The sequence below is a fragment of the Bison bison genome, unplaced genomic scaffold (assembly GCF_000754665.1).
Source record: "Bison bison bison isolate TAMUID 2011002044 unplaced genomic scaffold, Bison_UMD1.0 scf7180017864452, whole genome shotgun sequence".
Lineage (NCBI taxonomy): Eukaryota > Metazoa > Chordata > Mammalia > Artiodactyla > Bovidae > Bison > Bison bison.
In genome coordinates, this window is record NW_011495014.1 from 75,758 (window position 1) to 93,700 (window position 17,943).

The 17,943-nt window shown below is 38.5% G+C and overlaps 1 protein-coding gene across 1 annotated transcript; it reads right to left on the minus strand.

The window, feature by feature from the left end:
• Nucleotides 1-8,124: 8,124 nt before the first annotated feature.
• G6PC2 (glucose-6-phosphatase, catalytic, 2) lies at nucleotides 8,125-14,829 on the minus strand. The gene is made up of 5 exons (XM_010858925.1): nucleotides 14,612-14,829; nucleotides 13,931-14,040; nucleotides 11,696-11,807; nucleotides 9,590-9,705; nucleotides 8,125-8,636 (listed from the first exon to the last, which is right to left on the minus strand). Exons 1-5 carry the CDS (start codon nucleotides 14,827-14,829, stop codon nucleotides 8,125-8,127), a joined length of 1,068 nt encoding a protein of 355 aa, XP_010857227.1.
• Between the last annotated feature and the right edge of the window lie 3,114 nt (nucleotides 14,830-17,943).

Here is a 17,943-nt window from a genome sequence, read left to right on the forward strand (position 1 = left end):
ATAGCAAAGACAATAATTAGTACTCCACACCAAATCAGCCACAGATTTGACATTAATTGCATTCGTCCTCTGCAGAACTAAAAGGAAGCACTTATATTTCTTAGAGTTTTCTAATGAGTTGCTGTCATTTGGCAGAAGTTTCTGAAATATTGCTTCTTATAGACCTTGCTTGCCATTAGCATTTTTTAAAAGAAAAAACAAAATGAAGATTTAAAAAAAGAAGTACCACTGCTTTACCTTCAGTATGGAATCAGCCTCAGAAAGCATTACAAGGGGAAGGAAAAATTAGGAACACTACCTTAGTTTCTTGGAAACTTTGAGGTCCATTTTTCCAGGAGGCTGTTTGCAATTTCCAGAGAGGCTTGGATAGTCAGTCAATGAGGGCCAAATCCTCAGGTGCAACTAGACACTGGCGATTCTTTTTAAACAGTTTCTGAATGTCTTCAGAAGTACTGGTATCCAGAGTATAGGTATGACAGACCCAGCCAAGCAGGAAAACTTGGTCAGGATGTCATCCATCCATAGGAATATTGGATAAAGCTCCACTCAGTTTTGTGACCCTTCAAAGGTTTCTGGGGCACAGAGGGAGGAAAAACCCAGACTCTCTGGTCTGAGGCAACAGAGCTAAGAGTCCTGGGAGACCAAGGTGGTTCCAGTCCATAGAACAGAATAAGACAAGAGAGCTCCACAGAGAGACTTTCAGATCTGCAGAGGATTTTCCTCAAAATCACAGCAATTTACTATTAGCTTTTTAAAATTTCCTTTCAAATGTGTAAACATCACAATGGGATTTACTTATCACCATGCATGTTTTGTGGGCTTCACAGGTGGCGCTAGTGGTAAAGAACCTGCCTGACAATGCAGGAGACTTAAGAGATGTGTGTTTGACCCCTGGGTTGGGAAGATCCCCTGGAGAAGGGCATGGCAACCCACTCCAATATCTTGCCTTAAGAATCCCCATAGACAGAGGAGCCTGGTGGGCTACAATCCATGAGGTCACAAAGAGTCAGACATGACTGAAGCAATTTAGCATGCATACACATACATGTTTTATACCTTGTTGACAGTAGCTTTTTTTTTTTTTCATCTGAAAAGTAACATCCCTGAGCTAATCAGAAGATCTCCAGACTGGAATAAACACACCTTGTCCATGTTCCACCAGCAAATTTTTCTACATGAAATAAAGCAGTTAATATCAATTTACATTGTCTCACAGGCATGTGGTACAGGTGACAATATAAAAAACTATTTTTGACTTCACAGGAGAATTCTATCAAACATTTGGAGAAGAGCTAATGCCTATCCTTCTAAAACTCTAAAAAAATTGCAGAGGAAGGAACACCTCCAAACTCATTCTATGAGGCTACCATCACCCTGGTACCAAAACCAGACAACCACAACACAAAAAAAGAACACCAATATCACTGATGAACATAGATGCAAAAATCCTCAAAATTTTAGCAAACACATCAAAAAGCTCATACACCATGATCAAGTTGGGTTTATTCCTAGAATACAAGGATTCTTCAATACATGCAAATTAATCAATGTGATACACCATATTAACAAACCGAAATATAAAAATCATATGATAATCTCAATAGATACAGAAAAAGCCTCTGACAAAATTCAGCACCCGTTAATAACTAAAACTCTTCAAAAAATGGGCATAGAAGGAACCTACCTCAACATAGTAAAGGCCATATATGATAAGCCTACAGCAAACATTATTCTCAATGGTGAAAAACTGAAAGCATTCCCCCTGAGATCAGGAACAAGACAACTGTGTCCACTTTCACCACTAATATTCAACATAGTTTTGGAAGTCCTAGATACAGCAATCAGAGAAAAAAAGGAAATGAAAGGAATCCAAATTGGAAAAGAAGTAAAGCTCTCAGTGTTTGCAGATGACATGATACTGTACATAGAAAATCCTAAAGATAGTATCAGAAAATTACTAAAGCTAATCAGTGAATTTAGCAAAGTTGCAAGATACACAATCAATACACAGAAATCACTTGCATTTCTATATGCTAACAATGAAAAATTAGAAAAGTTAAGAAATCAATCCCATTCACCATGGCAACAAAAAGAATTAAATATCTAGCAATAAACTTACCTAAGGAGACAAAAGAACTGTACACAGAAAATTATAAGACACTAATGAAAGAAATCAAAGATGACATAAACAGATGGAGAGATATTCCATGTTCCTGGGTAGGAAGAAACAATATTGTGAAAATGACTGTACTACCAAATGCAATCTAGAGATTCATTGTGATCCCTATCAAATTACCAATGGCATTTTTCACAAAACTAGAACAAAAAAATTTCACAATTCACATGGAAACACATAAGACCCTGAATAGCCAAAGTAGTCCTGAGAAAGAAGAATGGAGCTAGAAGAATCAACCTTCCTGACTTCAGGTTATACTACAAAGCTACAGTCATCAAGACAGTATGGTATTGGCACAAAAACAGAAATATAGACCAATGGAACAAGATAGAAAGCCCAGGAATAAATCCATGCACCTATGGGTACCTTATTTTTGACAAAGGAGACAAGAATATACAATGGGGCAAAGGCAGCCTCTTCAATAAATGGTGCTGGGAAAACTGGACAGCTACATGTGAAAGAATGAAGTTAGAACACTTCCTAACACCATACACAAAGATAAACTCAGAATGGATTAAAGAACTAAATGTAAGACCAGAAACTATAAAACTCTTAGAGGAAAACATAGGCAGAACTCTCGATGACATAAATCAAAGCAAGATCCCCTATGACCTACCTCCTAAAGTAACAGAAATAAAAACAAAAGTAAATAAGTGGGACCTGATTAAACTTAAAAGCTTCTTCACAGCAAAGGAAACTATAAGCAAGGTGAAAAGACAACCCTTGGACTGGGAGAAAATAATAGCAAATGAAACAACTGACAAAGGATTAATTTCCAAAATACACAAGCAGTTCATACAACTCAACGCCAGGAAAACAAACAACCCATCAAAAAGTGGGGAAAAGACCTAAACAGAAATTTCTCCAAAGAAGACATACAGATGGCTAACAAACACATGAAAAGATGCTCAACATCGCTTATTATTAGAGAAATGCAAATCAAAACCACAATGAGATATTACCTCACAACAGTCAGAATGGCCATTATCAAAAAGTCTACAAACAATAAATGCTGAAGAGGGTGTGGAGAAAAGGGAATGCTCTTGCACTGTTGGTGGGAATGTAAATTGATACAGCCACAATGGAAGATGGTATGGAGATTCCTTTAAAAACTAGGAATAAAACCACCATATGACCCAGCAATCCCATTCCTATGTGTATACCCTGAGGAAACCAAAATTGAAAAGGACACATGTATCCCATTGTTCATTGCAGCACTATTTACAATAGCTAGAACATGGAAGCAACATAGATGTCCATCGACAGATGAATGGATAAAGAAGTTGTGACTAGGCCAAAAAAAGGAACGCCTTTGAATCAGTTCTGATGAGGTGGATGAACCCAGAACCTATTATACAGAATGAAGCAAGTCAAAAAGAGAAAGGTAAATATCATATTCTAACACATATTTAAGGAATCTAGAAGACTGGTGCTGAAGAACTTATTTACAGGGCAGCAATGGAGAAACAGACATAGAGAATAGACTTATGGACATGGGGAGAGGGGAAGAGAGGGTGAGATGTATGGAAAGAGTAACATGGAAACTTACATTACCACATATAAAATAGATAGCCAATGAGAATTTGCTATATGGCTCAGGAAACTCAAACAGGGGCTCTCTATCAACCTAGAGGAATGGGTTGGGGAGGGAGATGGGAGGGAGGTTCAAAAGGGAGGGTATATGTATACCTAGGACTGTGAAGAAAACCGAGTCCTGAAGAATTGATGCTTTTGAACTGTGGTGTTGGAGAAGACTCTTGAGAGTCCCTTGGACTGCAAGGAGATCCAACCGGTCCATTCTGAAGGAGATCAGCCCTGGGATTTCTTTGGAAGGAATGATACTAAAGCTGAAACTCCAATACTTTGGCCACCTCATGAGAAGAGGTGACTCACTGGAAAAGACTCTGATGCTGGGAGGGATTAAGGGCAGGAGGAGAAGGGGACGACAGAGGATGAGATGGCTGGATGGCATCACCGACTCGATAGACGTGAATCTGAGTGAACTCCGGGAGTTGGTGATGGACAGGGAGGCCTGGGGTGCTGCGATTCATGGGGTCGCAAAGAGTCAGACACGACTGAGGGACTGAACCGAACCGAACCGATGGCTGATTCATGTTGAGGTATGACAGAAAACAACAAAATTCTGTAAAGCAACTATCCTTCAATTATAAAATAAATTAAAAAGAAAAAACAAAATTTTTTTTCAGAGAAAAGCACTGTGTGATTTGATCTGTGTTATCCAATTCAGTAGCCACAGATGCACATAACTATTTAACTTTAATTAAAAATAAATAAAATTTTAAAATGCAATTTCTCAGTTATGTTAGCTGCATTTTAAGAAAGTAATGAAATGCATTTTAATAGCCATACATGGCTAGTGGCTACAACATTGGACAGTACAGACATAGAACATTTCCATTACTGTATAAAGTTCAATTGAAGTGCTGGAATATGGAATATACAGACTTCATATCCTTAAGAAATGAATAACTTTTTAAAAAACAAGTCTTTTGACTTTCTTTTATACCAAGGTATTTTGGTGTTTTTTTTTTTATGCACCAAACTTATTTACAGGGTGTGAATAAATATAAAGCATTGAGAGATACAACTTTGAGCTTCAAGGGCATCTTATAAGAATTTTAAAAATTATCCATCTGTTATACTGAAATAGGCATAGAGAATACACCAACTTAACCCTATGAGGCAGACATCCTTTCAATGGGTTGTCAAAGGAAAGAGATTCAACACTCTTCTTGGTAGCTAGTTTCAGCAATAATAAATTAATTTGCATTCCTCTCAAATGTATTCTTGATTAGACAGTTTCTTAAGTCCCCTGTCTAGATTTCTCATCTTGAAAACTCATATTGACACTTTTCTTCTGAAAATGTAGCTATGTAGACATTTTGAATATATGGTTATACAGTAGTCAAATGCGCTCAATTTCCCTTACTTTCAGCAAATAATTTGGAACCAGTAGAGTCTTTTCCATCAGGATTAACGGCAGGCATTTTCTCCAAGGCGGTGAGAAGCTCTTCCTCTAGCTGTCTAAGCAGTTTCAGTTTGCAAAAACAGCTCGCCACCATATGAATCCCTCCAGGAGACCTCAACTAGAGCAAAGAGGGGAATTTCATCACAAGGGGACTTTAGGACTTTACGGCAGATGGGGTTTGAATTGTTGGGGATTAATTATAGAAAATGAGCCCATACCTCATCCTATTCCCCTTCTGAGGATCATGCATCACCCCACAGACAGGACTTGGAATGTGGTGGCTGAAGAGAACTTCTCTGTGAGAATCAAGAAGGGATTTACGGTGGAGTCAAACATTGCAGCAGAATCCCACTGGGTATCAGCATCCCACTTTCCTCAGGCCTTGGTGACAGCAGGCTGATGCTGTGTCGGGATGGGTGATTCTTCAAAACAAACATTACTAATTTCAAATGAAACTTTGATAGAGGGCTCTCAGACAGGAATGAGATCTCTGACAAGTGCACAGGTATAGGGAATGAGGCATTTGTGCTTAGTCACTTCAGTCGTGTCTGACTGTGCACTACCCATGGACTGCAGTCTGCCAGGCTCCTCTGTCCATGAGATTCTCCAGGCAAGAATACTGGAGTCGGTTGCCAATTCCTTCTCCAGGAAATCTTACTGACTCAGGGATTGAACCTGTGCTTCATAAAGGATTAAAGGATTGGTGTGACTTTCTACTGACCAAGTGTGGGGTGAGGTGGGAGGGATTGAACTAATGAACAAGGGGCAACACCTTTAGTATCATATCTCTTTCACCCAAAGGCCCCATAGACATGAGAAAAGTTTCATTCTTAACATAATCATTCATCATCCTCACCTTCTTGCTTAGGAATCACTCAACCTCCGAAACCAAGTTCAGTTACCTTTTTTAACAAAAGCTATCACAAATTGTGTCTTGTAAAAGTAACAGCTTATACTTTGTAAGTACACTTCAGATCAGATCAGATCAGTCGCTCAGTCGTGTCTGACTCTTTGCGACCCCATGAATCGCAGCACGCCAGGCCTCCCTGTCCATCACCAACTCCCGGAGTTCACTCAGACTCACGTCCATCGAGTCAGTGACGCCATCCAGCCATCTCATCCTCTGTTGTCCCCTTCTCCTCCTGCCCCCAATCCCTCCCAGCATCAGAGTCTTTTCCAATGAGTCAACTCTTCGCATGAGGTGGCCAAAGTACTGGAGTTTCAGCTTTAGCATCATTCCTTCCAAAGAAATCCCAGGGCTGATCTCCTTCAGAATGGACTGGTTGGATCTTCACACTTAGAAAGGGACAAATAATTACTTTGATTTTGAGAGGTTTTGTTAGCCTCAAATAATATTTTGTCAAATAGCACTTGCTAGAACTGGTGTTTTCATACATATTTATGGATTATTTAATATAATATCTAAAATAATTCATATATTGGTATTCTTCAGAAGAGTTACATAAAGCATTGTGGCAGATCACAGGTCACTACAATATGTAGCAAAATCTGACTCAGAATGTACTTGATTGAAATGAAATAGTTATCAACTTAAAGTTTAGAATTACTAGGTCCAATGAAGGGGAAACAAATTTACTGAAAAACTTTTAGTATGTTAGCATTCCATCAATAATAACTTTCTAAAGTAAAGCTGTATATTTTCATCACAGTTCAGTATATGCAGAACTCAACTAATAAATATAAGCATTTCACAATTTTCCTGGGTTAGAGCATGACCTACAGGAAGGCACTCGATTTCCCTGGTTTTGAAAGATTAGCTCCTAAAAATAACATATAAGGATGATGTAATGAAGAGATAAACCTTTGGGGTGGAGTAAATAATGTTCTCAGCAGAGAGTCTTCAGAAGAGTTTATTAAAATGTTGGAAAGTACTCCCATAAAACAGAGACCAAGAGTTAAGAAGAGATTCAAGTCCAGAAAGTAACCCAGCCTATTTCCTTCCCTGTGGATATGTAACCATAACTAGAGCTACTGCTGGCCCCATCCGTACCCAGCACACCTGATATAAGTCAAACAGGATATGATATTTTAAGGTCATTTCTGGAAAAATTACCAACTTGCATGGCAAACATCATAGAACCTATGTAAAAGCATTCATTCCTATAGATTTTTACCTCTTGAAGAAACAAAATACAGTGTCATGTAAATACGTGTCAGAAGATTGGGTTCTAATGTTCTGATGGTGGTGTGATACCAGTGAGTTTTTTCACCTGAATGAATCTCCATTTCCTTATCTAATCACTGAGGGGATCAGATCTGACTGCCATTAAAATGCCCACAGGAGCCAGAAGCAACCTGACTTTACGATGATAGTTTTCAGATACTGGTGTTTCTCTAAGGTACTGAAAACAGTGACAGCATGCAGAGTGCATGTCTCCTTCTGGTGACAGTCAGCTGCAGTGGACTGTCTCCAGGTGGGAATGCAGGCCCTGTGTGACCAGACAGTCATATTATTCAGGAAAATACAGAAATTCAAACTTTTATGTCAAATATCCTGGTTTTAAAATATTGGCAACTAATCTAAATTTAGGGCTTCTCTGGGGGCTCAGGGGTAAAGGATCTGCTTGCACTGCAGGAGTTCCAGGGTTCAAACCCTAGGTGGGGAAGATCCCCTGGAGAAGGGAATGGCTACCCACTCCAGTATTCTTGCCTGAAGAATTCCATGGACAGAGGAGCCTAGCAGGCTACCATCCTTGTGGGGGATGTAGGGGTCACAAAAAGCCAAACAGGAATGATTGACTAACATACACTCTAAAAGACGGGGGAACACAGGTAACTCTGAAGGCCAAACTAAACATATATGTGAATGGACTGGGTCTTATGGCTGCCATTTGTGACCTCCAGCTGGAAGCCTCCAGTTTCTCTCTGCTCTGCTGGTCCTATGTGAGCATGGGGTAGTGTCATCCTGGGGCCACAAGCACCAGCCCTCCACACAATTCTAATTAAGCTTTTTGTCACTTGGTTTCATTAACATATGAATACAGTAGGGAATCAGGGCAACCACGGTCAGTGGGATGGACGCACTTTTACAGAAAGACAGCACATAAAACAAATACTCGGTGTCAGTGGGGATCTTGATGAAGTGGTAGAGCTGCAGGGTGGTCAGCGAGACCAGGGCACAGAGCAGCCGGAAGCTCAGCCTGTAGCCGTTTTCTCCTTGACAGCTCCTGAGGAACATCTCTGAGTTAATTGCAAAGCCCAGGCCAAAGAGGACCCCGAGGTTTCTCACAAGTCCGGCAAAAGGTGTGGTGTCAATGTGGATCCAGTCGGGGTTGGCGCACCACTTCTTGGCTATGGGCACGGACCACAGCAGGTCAATGTCAAGACGTCTGAGCAGCAGGTAAAAGCCAAGTGCAAACAGGAAGAGGAACAGGTTGGTCTTCAGGTATACGCTCAGGCTGGCTGTTTGGATACCTGGAGTGTATTCAAAGACCTCCGCTACCAGGACGCCTGGGGATTGGAAAGCAACACTGAGCAGAACTGTGTGCCTTTGAGACTCTCAGGAATCATTCCTCTCTGCATTAAAGAATTTAGCCACAGTTTTCAATGATAAAGGGCTGTAGAAACCTAGGTTCTATCCATTTTCCAAAACCTGTTTTTTTAAGGCAGTAACTGAAACCTCACTTTTCCCATGGTCTTTTACCCATCCGCATTAGCACAGGGGGGATTTTCAGGAGTCCAGGGCACTGAGTGACAACCCACTTTATAGGCAGAGCACTGATCTGCTGCTGCTGCTGCTAAGTCACTTCAGTCATGTCCAGCTCTGTCTGACCCCATACACAGCAGCCCACCAGGCTCCCCTGTCCATGGGATTCTCCAGGCAAGAACACTGGAGTAGGTTGCCATTGCCTTCTCTGGAGAACTGATCTAGGTGCTTGCAATTAATATTTCAATTGCCACAGCCAGTTAATGTAGAGAGCCTTTGAAAGATATGTGGAGTTGAAAAGCAGAAACTCGATCATTGTGAATGCTGGTAGAAATACAAAGCAGCTGCTGAATGAAGTCCACAGTTAGGTAATAATCACTGCAGGTGTTTCTGAGAGAGTGACATGGTGTGCAGGTTGGAAGGCCATTATTAAGTCTCCCAAACCAAGACACAAGCACACTGTCCTTCGTGGTGGTTTGAGAGTTGGACTCAGCACTAGTCACACTTTAGAGAAGCCCAACCGTGTCACCAAGAGGTTATGCGCTTATACTTTTGAGTGAGAATGTGTACCATTGCCTGTATGGAGAATTTGAGAGATATGAAGAACCACTTAAGCTCCTAGGGCAGCATTAAATATCAGTGGCTTGATAGAATTACCTGAGTTTGGGGAATCAGTTAGCAGGGAGAATCTGACAACATAAAACAAAGGACACTAAAGCTTTCAATGATACAACAAAAGGTAAGTGACCATATTTACCACCAATTACTCCAAGAATAACTTGATGAGGAAAATGTGTTGCTATGAATACTCTGGAGATGCAGACACTGATTTGAATCAACCAAAAGAGACTCCAAAGAAATGACCAAGTCAGTCTACGATGGAAAAATAGAGACAAGCATAAAAAGCAAAGAAATTGTATCACTCATAAAAATGGGCGGGGGGTTGACACCAGATGATCTTTCATAGAGGAATCTTCTAGCTGTGATGTAATATCATAATTCTAGAGGGTCTTTCAATTTTGTTTGCACTCCATAGGATTTCAAATGTTTTAACAGATGTTTCTATATTTATTGATGCATTAAACTGAACCAGTGCTAGGCTATATTGTGAAATTTTAATAAATGCTGTAAAAAGAAACCGACTTGGCATCCTGATAAATATTCTAATGAAGGGAAATTCAAGCTTGGGGGAATTATTAATATTTACAGTGGTCTAGAATAAATTATATATATTTTTACTCCCTGTCATATGTGCCTCCTCTTTCCTCTCTCAACGTCTCTTTGCTTGAAGAAAACTCACAGAAGAGGCAGCTGACAATCTGATGAAAAGCACACAGGCATTCCATCAAGGGCAAGTTTTCATTGGGTTTAATTTCAAGACTCTCAAGCTCTCAAGAGTCCTGGTTCCTTGGTTTTTGACACGTAGAAAATAATAAACAGAAAGTGACCTATGGGTTATATATGTTGAGTTAGAAGCAGTAGTATGCAGAAAACTTATAAAAATATTTAAGTCCAAGCAATGTTCATCATTTTAATAAAAAATATTAGCAATAATGAGTTCTAGGAATCCTTGATGGTTCTGAATGATTTGTCCCTGATAATTGGACTAAATTTTGGATATTGAAAAGTTAAGGAATAGAGAGAAACAAGACTTTCAAAGAGAAAATAAGCAGGGGGTATCCATATGGAAGAAGAATCAACAAGGATGTGGTAATATTTAGGTAAGGTGTGGGCACTCAGTACGTTTTGATGGATCAACGAAATGATGCAGTTATAAGAATCAAAGAAGAGTTGAGAATTTTTTTTTTGAGAACAAACAAATAATTTTCCAGGAACTGGAGGAGAAAATGAACTACAGAGAAAAGGAAAGGCTTATCTAGATTCCTACTTTGAAAATTGTCTATGGATAGAAAATGCTAATTTTTAAAGATGACAACATGTTTTTTACCATTGTTGTTTTGGATTGGATAATGAATACCTTAAGGCATACAGGTCACAGTCTCATTAGGATAAACTTTAAAGATGCCCAAATTCCTTTGGTTATTTGTTTTGTATATTACCCAATATCACTCTGAAAAGTGGAATATGAGATGGAACTTGGAAATTCTTTATTATAAAGAACTTTAATGTAATGGTGTATCTTATAGTAGCTTTTATGCAATCAACTGGAGAATCTTATCTCAGACTGCCTAATAATTTATGATTAAAGTGATGCTCAAAATTATTTTAATGATAGTTAAAGTATATCAGGAAAGAAAAGAAGGAAAAAGTATAAAAATTTTGAATAATTTAAAGGTCTAGGCCTTTCAGAATGTTATGAATCTACTAACATTAAATCTACTAACATTAGAATTTAAGTTTGCTTCTGGATGTTTTAAATTAAAAGATTGCATAATATTTAAAGCTAGAATATATGTTATTTATGTCAAAATCATTAGTTAGTCAAAGAAGAAAGCATAATTATACTAAAGTAACCAATGTATTCGAGGGGAATGAGGCTTCTCAAAAATTTGTTTAAAGTAAGGAATATGCATGGAAAAATACTTCCTTATATAATTTCAGATGACTTATTTATGAACTACTAAAGTGAGTATAGTATTATGGGGACCCCAAAAGCACATTTAAAAAGTCATTAATCAATTAAACATTTCCAACCCTGTAATGTGGTAATCATTGTGAGCTAATTAGGATATTATCTTAAAAGCAAAATATTAATCTCCTATTCATTTTGCTAAGTTGGCTATGATAGAATTGAATAAGCACATTTTAATAACTAAAATTACACTAAACTGAATTTTTAAAAAGACTTTCTGTGTTTAAAACTGTCATGTTCCAGGGCTACAGAGATTGGAGCAAAGCTGACCTGTGCAGAGTGATAAAAGACTTATCCATCTGACTGTCGGTGTGGCTCAGGGCCGCTGTCACCATGACATACCAGACACATGATGAACCCATCGCATGGCCAGATGGACTTCCTGCAACAAGAAAGTGGCAATCCATTTGAAAGGTGGTTAATAGAGTACAACTATCAGAAATGGACAATAGAATAGCATATTAGCCATGAATATTACAAATAACTCAGAAAAAAGCCATAGGACATAGGCTGTATGTACTGTTTAGTAATGGGTAGAAATAAAGAAAATTGAGTCAAATACCATTTCAAAAAATTTCCCCAGGTTATTCAAGTTCATTGAAGTCCAGAAATCAAAATGTTCAAGTCTAATTAAGAACTCGGGCTGTTGCATCAAAAAATCTGCCACATCCTTAGTCATTCTTCATATCTAATTGTTTTTAACTGATGACAAAATTGAAGTACTTGGATTGAATCTTGAATCAGCTTATTTTCTTTGGGCTGAAAAGTCAAACATATTAAAGCTATCACTGCTGTGTCTGATTTCCCAACTAACTGCTATGTACTAGCTAGCCCCATGCCCATCTTGTGACTGGTTGCTGCACTAGGAGTCTTTGTCATTAAATGGAAAAGGGAAGCTACAAAGTGGCATCAATCCTGGCAGAATAAATCTGCAGACAGGAAGCCTTTCTACTCCCAGAATGTCTTTCCCATGTCACTAGATCTTTTTTAAAAAAATCACTTTGTTTTGATGTACTCCTTGAGTTTTTACCAAGTGGAGATTCATTGAGCTTAATTCATTGAGTCTCTTTTTGAAAAACACCAGTTTAAATAAAGACAAATCTATGACTTATGGATCTCTTTCTTTCAAATTGATTTCTTAAACAGAAATTATCAGGGCTTTTTATATGTTTCATGTATTGGAAAACTTCAAGGAGTGAATGTAAAATGTAGTATTTCTTTTTTTCTTTTCCAGAAAATGTCTCATAAGACAGAGCATGTGCTGGGACGTTCTGGGATAAACCAAAGTAGCATTTCAATTGAATGGCAACCCACTCCAGTGTTCTTGCCTGGAGAATCCCAGGGATGGGGGAGCCTGATGGGCTGCTGTCTATGGAGTCACACAGAGTTGGACACGACTGAAGTGACTTAGCAGCAGCAGCAGCATTTCAATTGTCCCAGATACTATCCATCCATCCATCCATCCTGCATTGTTTTCACAAAGATAAAATACATAGCATCCCTGACATGATAGAATGCACAGTCTATTGGAGGAGTCAGATATTAAATAACTACTACTACTACTACTACTAATACCAATAATACCATAATAATTATGTAATATTAGTAGTATTAATAATAATATTAATAATACTATAGAGTGATAAGTACTATAACAGATGGATGCCTACTTTTTTGGTAGTTAAAAAAAAAAAAAAGATATTCCAAAAACTTATTAGGAACTTACACATTCACTGTATTCAAGGTTAGTCTCAGGATGTCAAATGCCAATAATTTGAGGCTATGTAACAAAACTGTGTGGAGGTACAATATAACACAATCTTACAAAGTAAAACAATATGCAATTTACCTTATATATATATATTTAAAACTTTTTATAATCTTAAATTCAACTCTCATAGTAAAGATTTTATACTCATACAAAATCTTACTTATGAGAGAGTGGACCCAGAAGTCTACTGATGTACTGTATACACAAGAGAAAAAGCAAAGTGGAAAGAAGTAACTCTACGGTTAAAGAGAATTTCGGCAGGCAATAGTAATACCAGGAAGTCCTTACCTTTCTTACAGAAACCCTGTCTGTTGTCTCATTTATGTGATTCTCAGATCTACAATAACTTTGAAAGGTGCACAGCAGCAGATAAATCAGCATTTCCAGTATTTTAATATAGTTTTTAAAAAATGTGTTCTAGTTAATTGTCTTTTGTTTGTTTCTATATCAGACCATGACCTCCTTCCAAAAAAAAAAAAATGCCAAGAATAAAATCATTTGGGGAATATTCTTTTAACTTATCCTTTTACAAATTTTTTAAAAATGGAACTTTCTTACTCATAAAAGTTTTACCCTTTTCACTAGCAATTTTTGTTTATGAACTTTTAGCATCCTCACCCATGCCATTTTCTTTAAAACCCCCTATGATATTGTACAGTTATTAGGTGATAATCATGTACAATGGCTATCTGTTGGAATATCTTTAGTAACCTGAGGCTGCTTTAACAGCTTACCTGGACCTGTTTCGCATGTAGTGGGGAACTGTTCAAGGCATGGACTTGAGTGATTTGGGTAAATCTGAGTTTCTTGGACCCACCAGTAAGGCCGATGACCAAATAATATCCTGTATTTAAAGAAATATAAATATGCATATATATTTAAACACACAGTTGTTACTTAATTGGAGACTAGCTATTCTCTCCTATAAAAATGACTCAAGCAGACTGTTGATGAGGAAAGCTCATTATTGAGAGACTTTGAAAGAATTTAAGTTCTGGTCTGTCTCTCATTATAGAGGATGAGTCATATGGAGTTTGGGATCCTAGTTTCCAATAAAAACAGGGACTTTTTTCCTTGCAAGGGAAGTCTTTCAGTGCTTTGGAACTTAGACTGAAAATATCAAAGTGGTCCTTGGAATTATTAATCTGTTCATTATGGTGCAATTCGTTTAACTCACTTCTTGGTTAATCATACCATATATGTTATAGGCTTTTGGAATTTACTTCTAAGTCAGATAAAGTATAGACTTCTATGCTTTTTTGTAAGTTCTGTTTACGAATAGGTGTTTCAAGTTAACCAGTATGTTTGAAAGATCATCCAAGTAAAACTATACACATCTGAAATGTGATCATTAAGCCAAAGCTACAAATTTAAGAAGAAGCTTTATGAACAATGAAACAAAACAGAAGGCTTACCATTTAAAAATAAGATTGAACCAATCCCCAATGACTGCTACCCATATCATCTTAGTTCCAACTGTCTGATTAAGTTGAAACCAAAGTGGAAAATAAATAGAAAAGATATTCCGGGGATCTCCAACATTGGACATAAAATTTAGAAAATTGTAGTAAGCTCGGTAGTCCTTCTGCAAATGCTGAATAACGAGCACTCCATTCCTATGAAGGAAATCCATCTTGAAAGAGAGGCAGTTCTAAACATAGAGTGAGCGGAGCTGAAGTGCTCTGAGTTCTACCATTTTTATACGTTTCTCTCTTGGCGTGTCCAGCCATTACTGTGACATGTGATACTGACCATCTGTGGAGAGGGCATGTCTGTCCTCTGCTGAAAAGTTCAACTACTTTATGATTTTAATTGATGCTAAAGAGGTGAAGTAAATGCGGATCGGTGGCAAGTCGAGGGGAAATTTGGGTAGAGATACAATGCATTTCTTATGCAGTCTGTCTTTTGTGTGAACAGTTGGATCATGTTTGCTTGAAATTTTTGCACGGTTCATTTCCTTCAAGGGCAGAGACATTAGCAATTTCTGTGCTTCACTAGAAGACTATGTAAATAATTACTGCATGTCAAATAGCCCTTAAAGCAATGCATTTTAATTTAAAATAGACTGTGGCTCTTTGACTATTTTATTGGGTCTTTCAGGAAAACAGATGAGTAAATATCTAGGCATGAAAAGTTTATATGATATGACAGTATTTTCTGATTGCAGATGTTTAAATAAAAATATTTTACTATTTCCTTATTAGCAAAGAGAATAATATGAGAGATGTGGAACAGAGAAGAAAATACATGGAGTTTATGAAATCTGGAAGGAAATGTGTTATTTTTCGACTGTGAGGCCAGAAAGCAGATATGGAGATTACTGAGTAGTAGGTCTACTAGATGGTAGAACTGTTAGGAATGAGGCATATTTTTATTGGCTAGCAAAAACAATTGAGAGCATGGGAGAGTTGCTCGTATGACAGAGCCCAAGAAAATAAAGTCAGTCACTGTTTCCATTGTTTTCCCATCTATATGCCATGAAGTGATGGGACTGCATGCCATGATTTTAGTTTTTGAATGTTGAGTTTTAAGCCAGCTTTTTCACTCCCCTCTTTTACCTTCATGAAGAGGCTCTTTAGTTCCTCTTCACTTTCTGCCATAAGGATGGTGTCATCTGCATATCTGAAAAGTGAAAGTGAAAGTTGCTCAGTCATGTCCAACTCTTTACAACCCCATGGACTATATAGTCCATGGAATTCTCCAGGCCAGAATACTGGAGTGGGTAGCCTTCCCTTCTCCAGGGGATCTTCCCAACCCAGGGATTGAACCCAGGTCTCCTGCACTGCAGGCAGATTCTTTACCAACTGAGCTATCAGGGAAGCCCTGCATATCTGAGGTAATTGATATCTCTCCTGGTAATCTTGATTCCAGTTTGTGCTTCCTCCAGCCTACCATTTCACATGATGTACTCTATCCCACTCCAGTACTCTTGCCTGGAAAATCCCACAGATGGAGGAGCCTGAGTTGGACAAAACTGAGCAGTGTGACAGTGACTTCACTTTCACTTTTCACTTTCGTGCATTGGAGAAGGAGATGGCAACCCACTCAAGTGTTCTTGCCTGGACAATCCCAGGGACGGGGGAGCCTGGTGGGCTGCCATCTATGGAGTCGCACAGAGTCAGACACAACTGAAGTGACTTAGCAGCAGCAACTCTGCATAAAAGTTAAATAAGCATTCAATACGCCAGCAAATTTAGAAAACTCAGCCGTGGCCCCAGGACTGGCCCCATCATTTAATGGCACCTTATTATGGGGATCCAGTGTCTACAGGTACCTCCCTAGACTCTTTGCTTCTCTTGGAGGAAATGTTTTGACTGACCAGTCTTTTGGGGTGCTTTTTAAAAAATTCTATGCCTTTCCCAGATAAATTAAATTTCTGGTTATGGAAGTTAGGCATTAGCATTTTAAAAATACTTTCCAAATGATTGCAATGTGCAGTTAGGGTTGAAATCACTGATATAAAGCAATTCATACATAGCTTGTTCTCCTTTTGGCCTTAAACCCCTCCCTCTGCCAAAAGTCTACCTGAAAGAAGCTGCACTGACATTTAATATGTCAACTATTGGGCTTAATTGGATTTCCCATTACATTAGATTTTGCACTAAGTGATGTATCTTGTCAAGTCTTCGGAGACTCTATCTCTAGAATGAAAGAAAACCCTAATCTCCAGAAGAGGTAAAGCAGTGGAGGTAATTGAAGCGCACTTCTCATTAAATAGGGCATAGTAATGGCAACTTTGCTCACTGGGTTTTCTGTGCTTCTCTCCCAAAAAGAGCTTAAAATACAGCCTGGCTTCTATGCGTGAGAACTTGGGTCTGACAGTCACTAAGCAGGACTGCAAATGGCATCAGATCACTTTTCAGAAAGTGTCTTTAAATGTCTTCCAGGAAATGAGTATTAATCTCTGTCCATGGTGAGAACCTCACAGTCTCCTTTATTATTTTTACTGCGGTGGGAGGAGAGCCAGGAAGTAGTCTGCCAGCACTGGCTCTCCCCAGGTTTTGCTCTCCCCTCGGGCAGACTACAGACTATGAATTATATTCACTCTCATTCTCCCACTACTGTGCTAATCTGATCTGAGGGATGTTTGGGATACAATTAATTGTGCTGAAAACTCAGTTGTGCTTTAGAATGTCTTGCATTTATGATCTGCCAGTTATTTACCTTTAAAAATACTCCATCTGGGGGCTTTGCTGGTGATCCAGTGGCCAAGACTCTGTGCTCCCGAGGCAGGGGGCCTGGTTCAATCTCTGGTCAGTGAACTAGATCCCACATGCTGCAACTAAGACCTGGCACAGCCAAATTAATAAAAAATCATAATAAAAAAACCACTCCATCTTATTACCCAATTTTAACTTCACAGAGGTCTTCATTTTAGGGATGAGGAAATGAACAAGTAACTGCCCAGGTCATTTTTTTTAGTATGGGAGGCCTGCTTGGAAATGAAATTTTGTTTCCAGAGCAATGATTTTTCTCAATTTAAGCCTTGTCTTGGCTTCTTAAGGCCAATATTGATGAAATTTTTAAACAGCTGCAAAATAAATAATAGCTAATGCTATTGGGCATCTGGTCCCATCACTTTATGGGAAATAGATGGGGAAACAGTGGAAATAGTGTCAGACTTTATTTTGGGGGCTCCAAAATCACTGCAGATGGTGATTGCAGCCATGAAATTAAAAGATGCTTACTCTTTGGAAGGAAAGTTATGACCAACCTAGACAGCATATTCAAAAGCAGAGACATTACT

What these genes read in the sequence shown, in the direction of transcription:
- G6PC2 (XM_010858925.1), bottom strand. Translation starts at nt 14,829, where the DNA reads ATGGATTTCCTTCATAGGAATGGAGTGCTCGTTATTCAGCATTTGCAG. An exon ending in TTCAATCTTATTTTTAAATG is followed by an intron (nt 14,041 to 14,611) that starts GTAAGCCTTCTG and finishes CTTTAAATACAG; the next exon opens with GATATTATTTGGTCATCGGC. An exon ending in TCTTTTATCACTCTGCACAG is followed by an intron (nt 9,706 to 11,695) that starts GTCAGCTTTGCT and finishes TTTCCATCGTAG; the next exon opens with ACTGACTTGGTCATTTCTTT.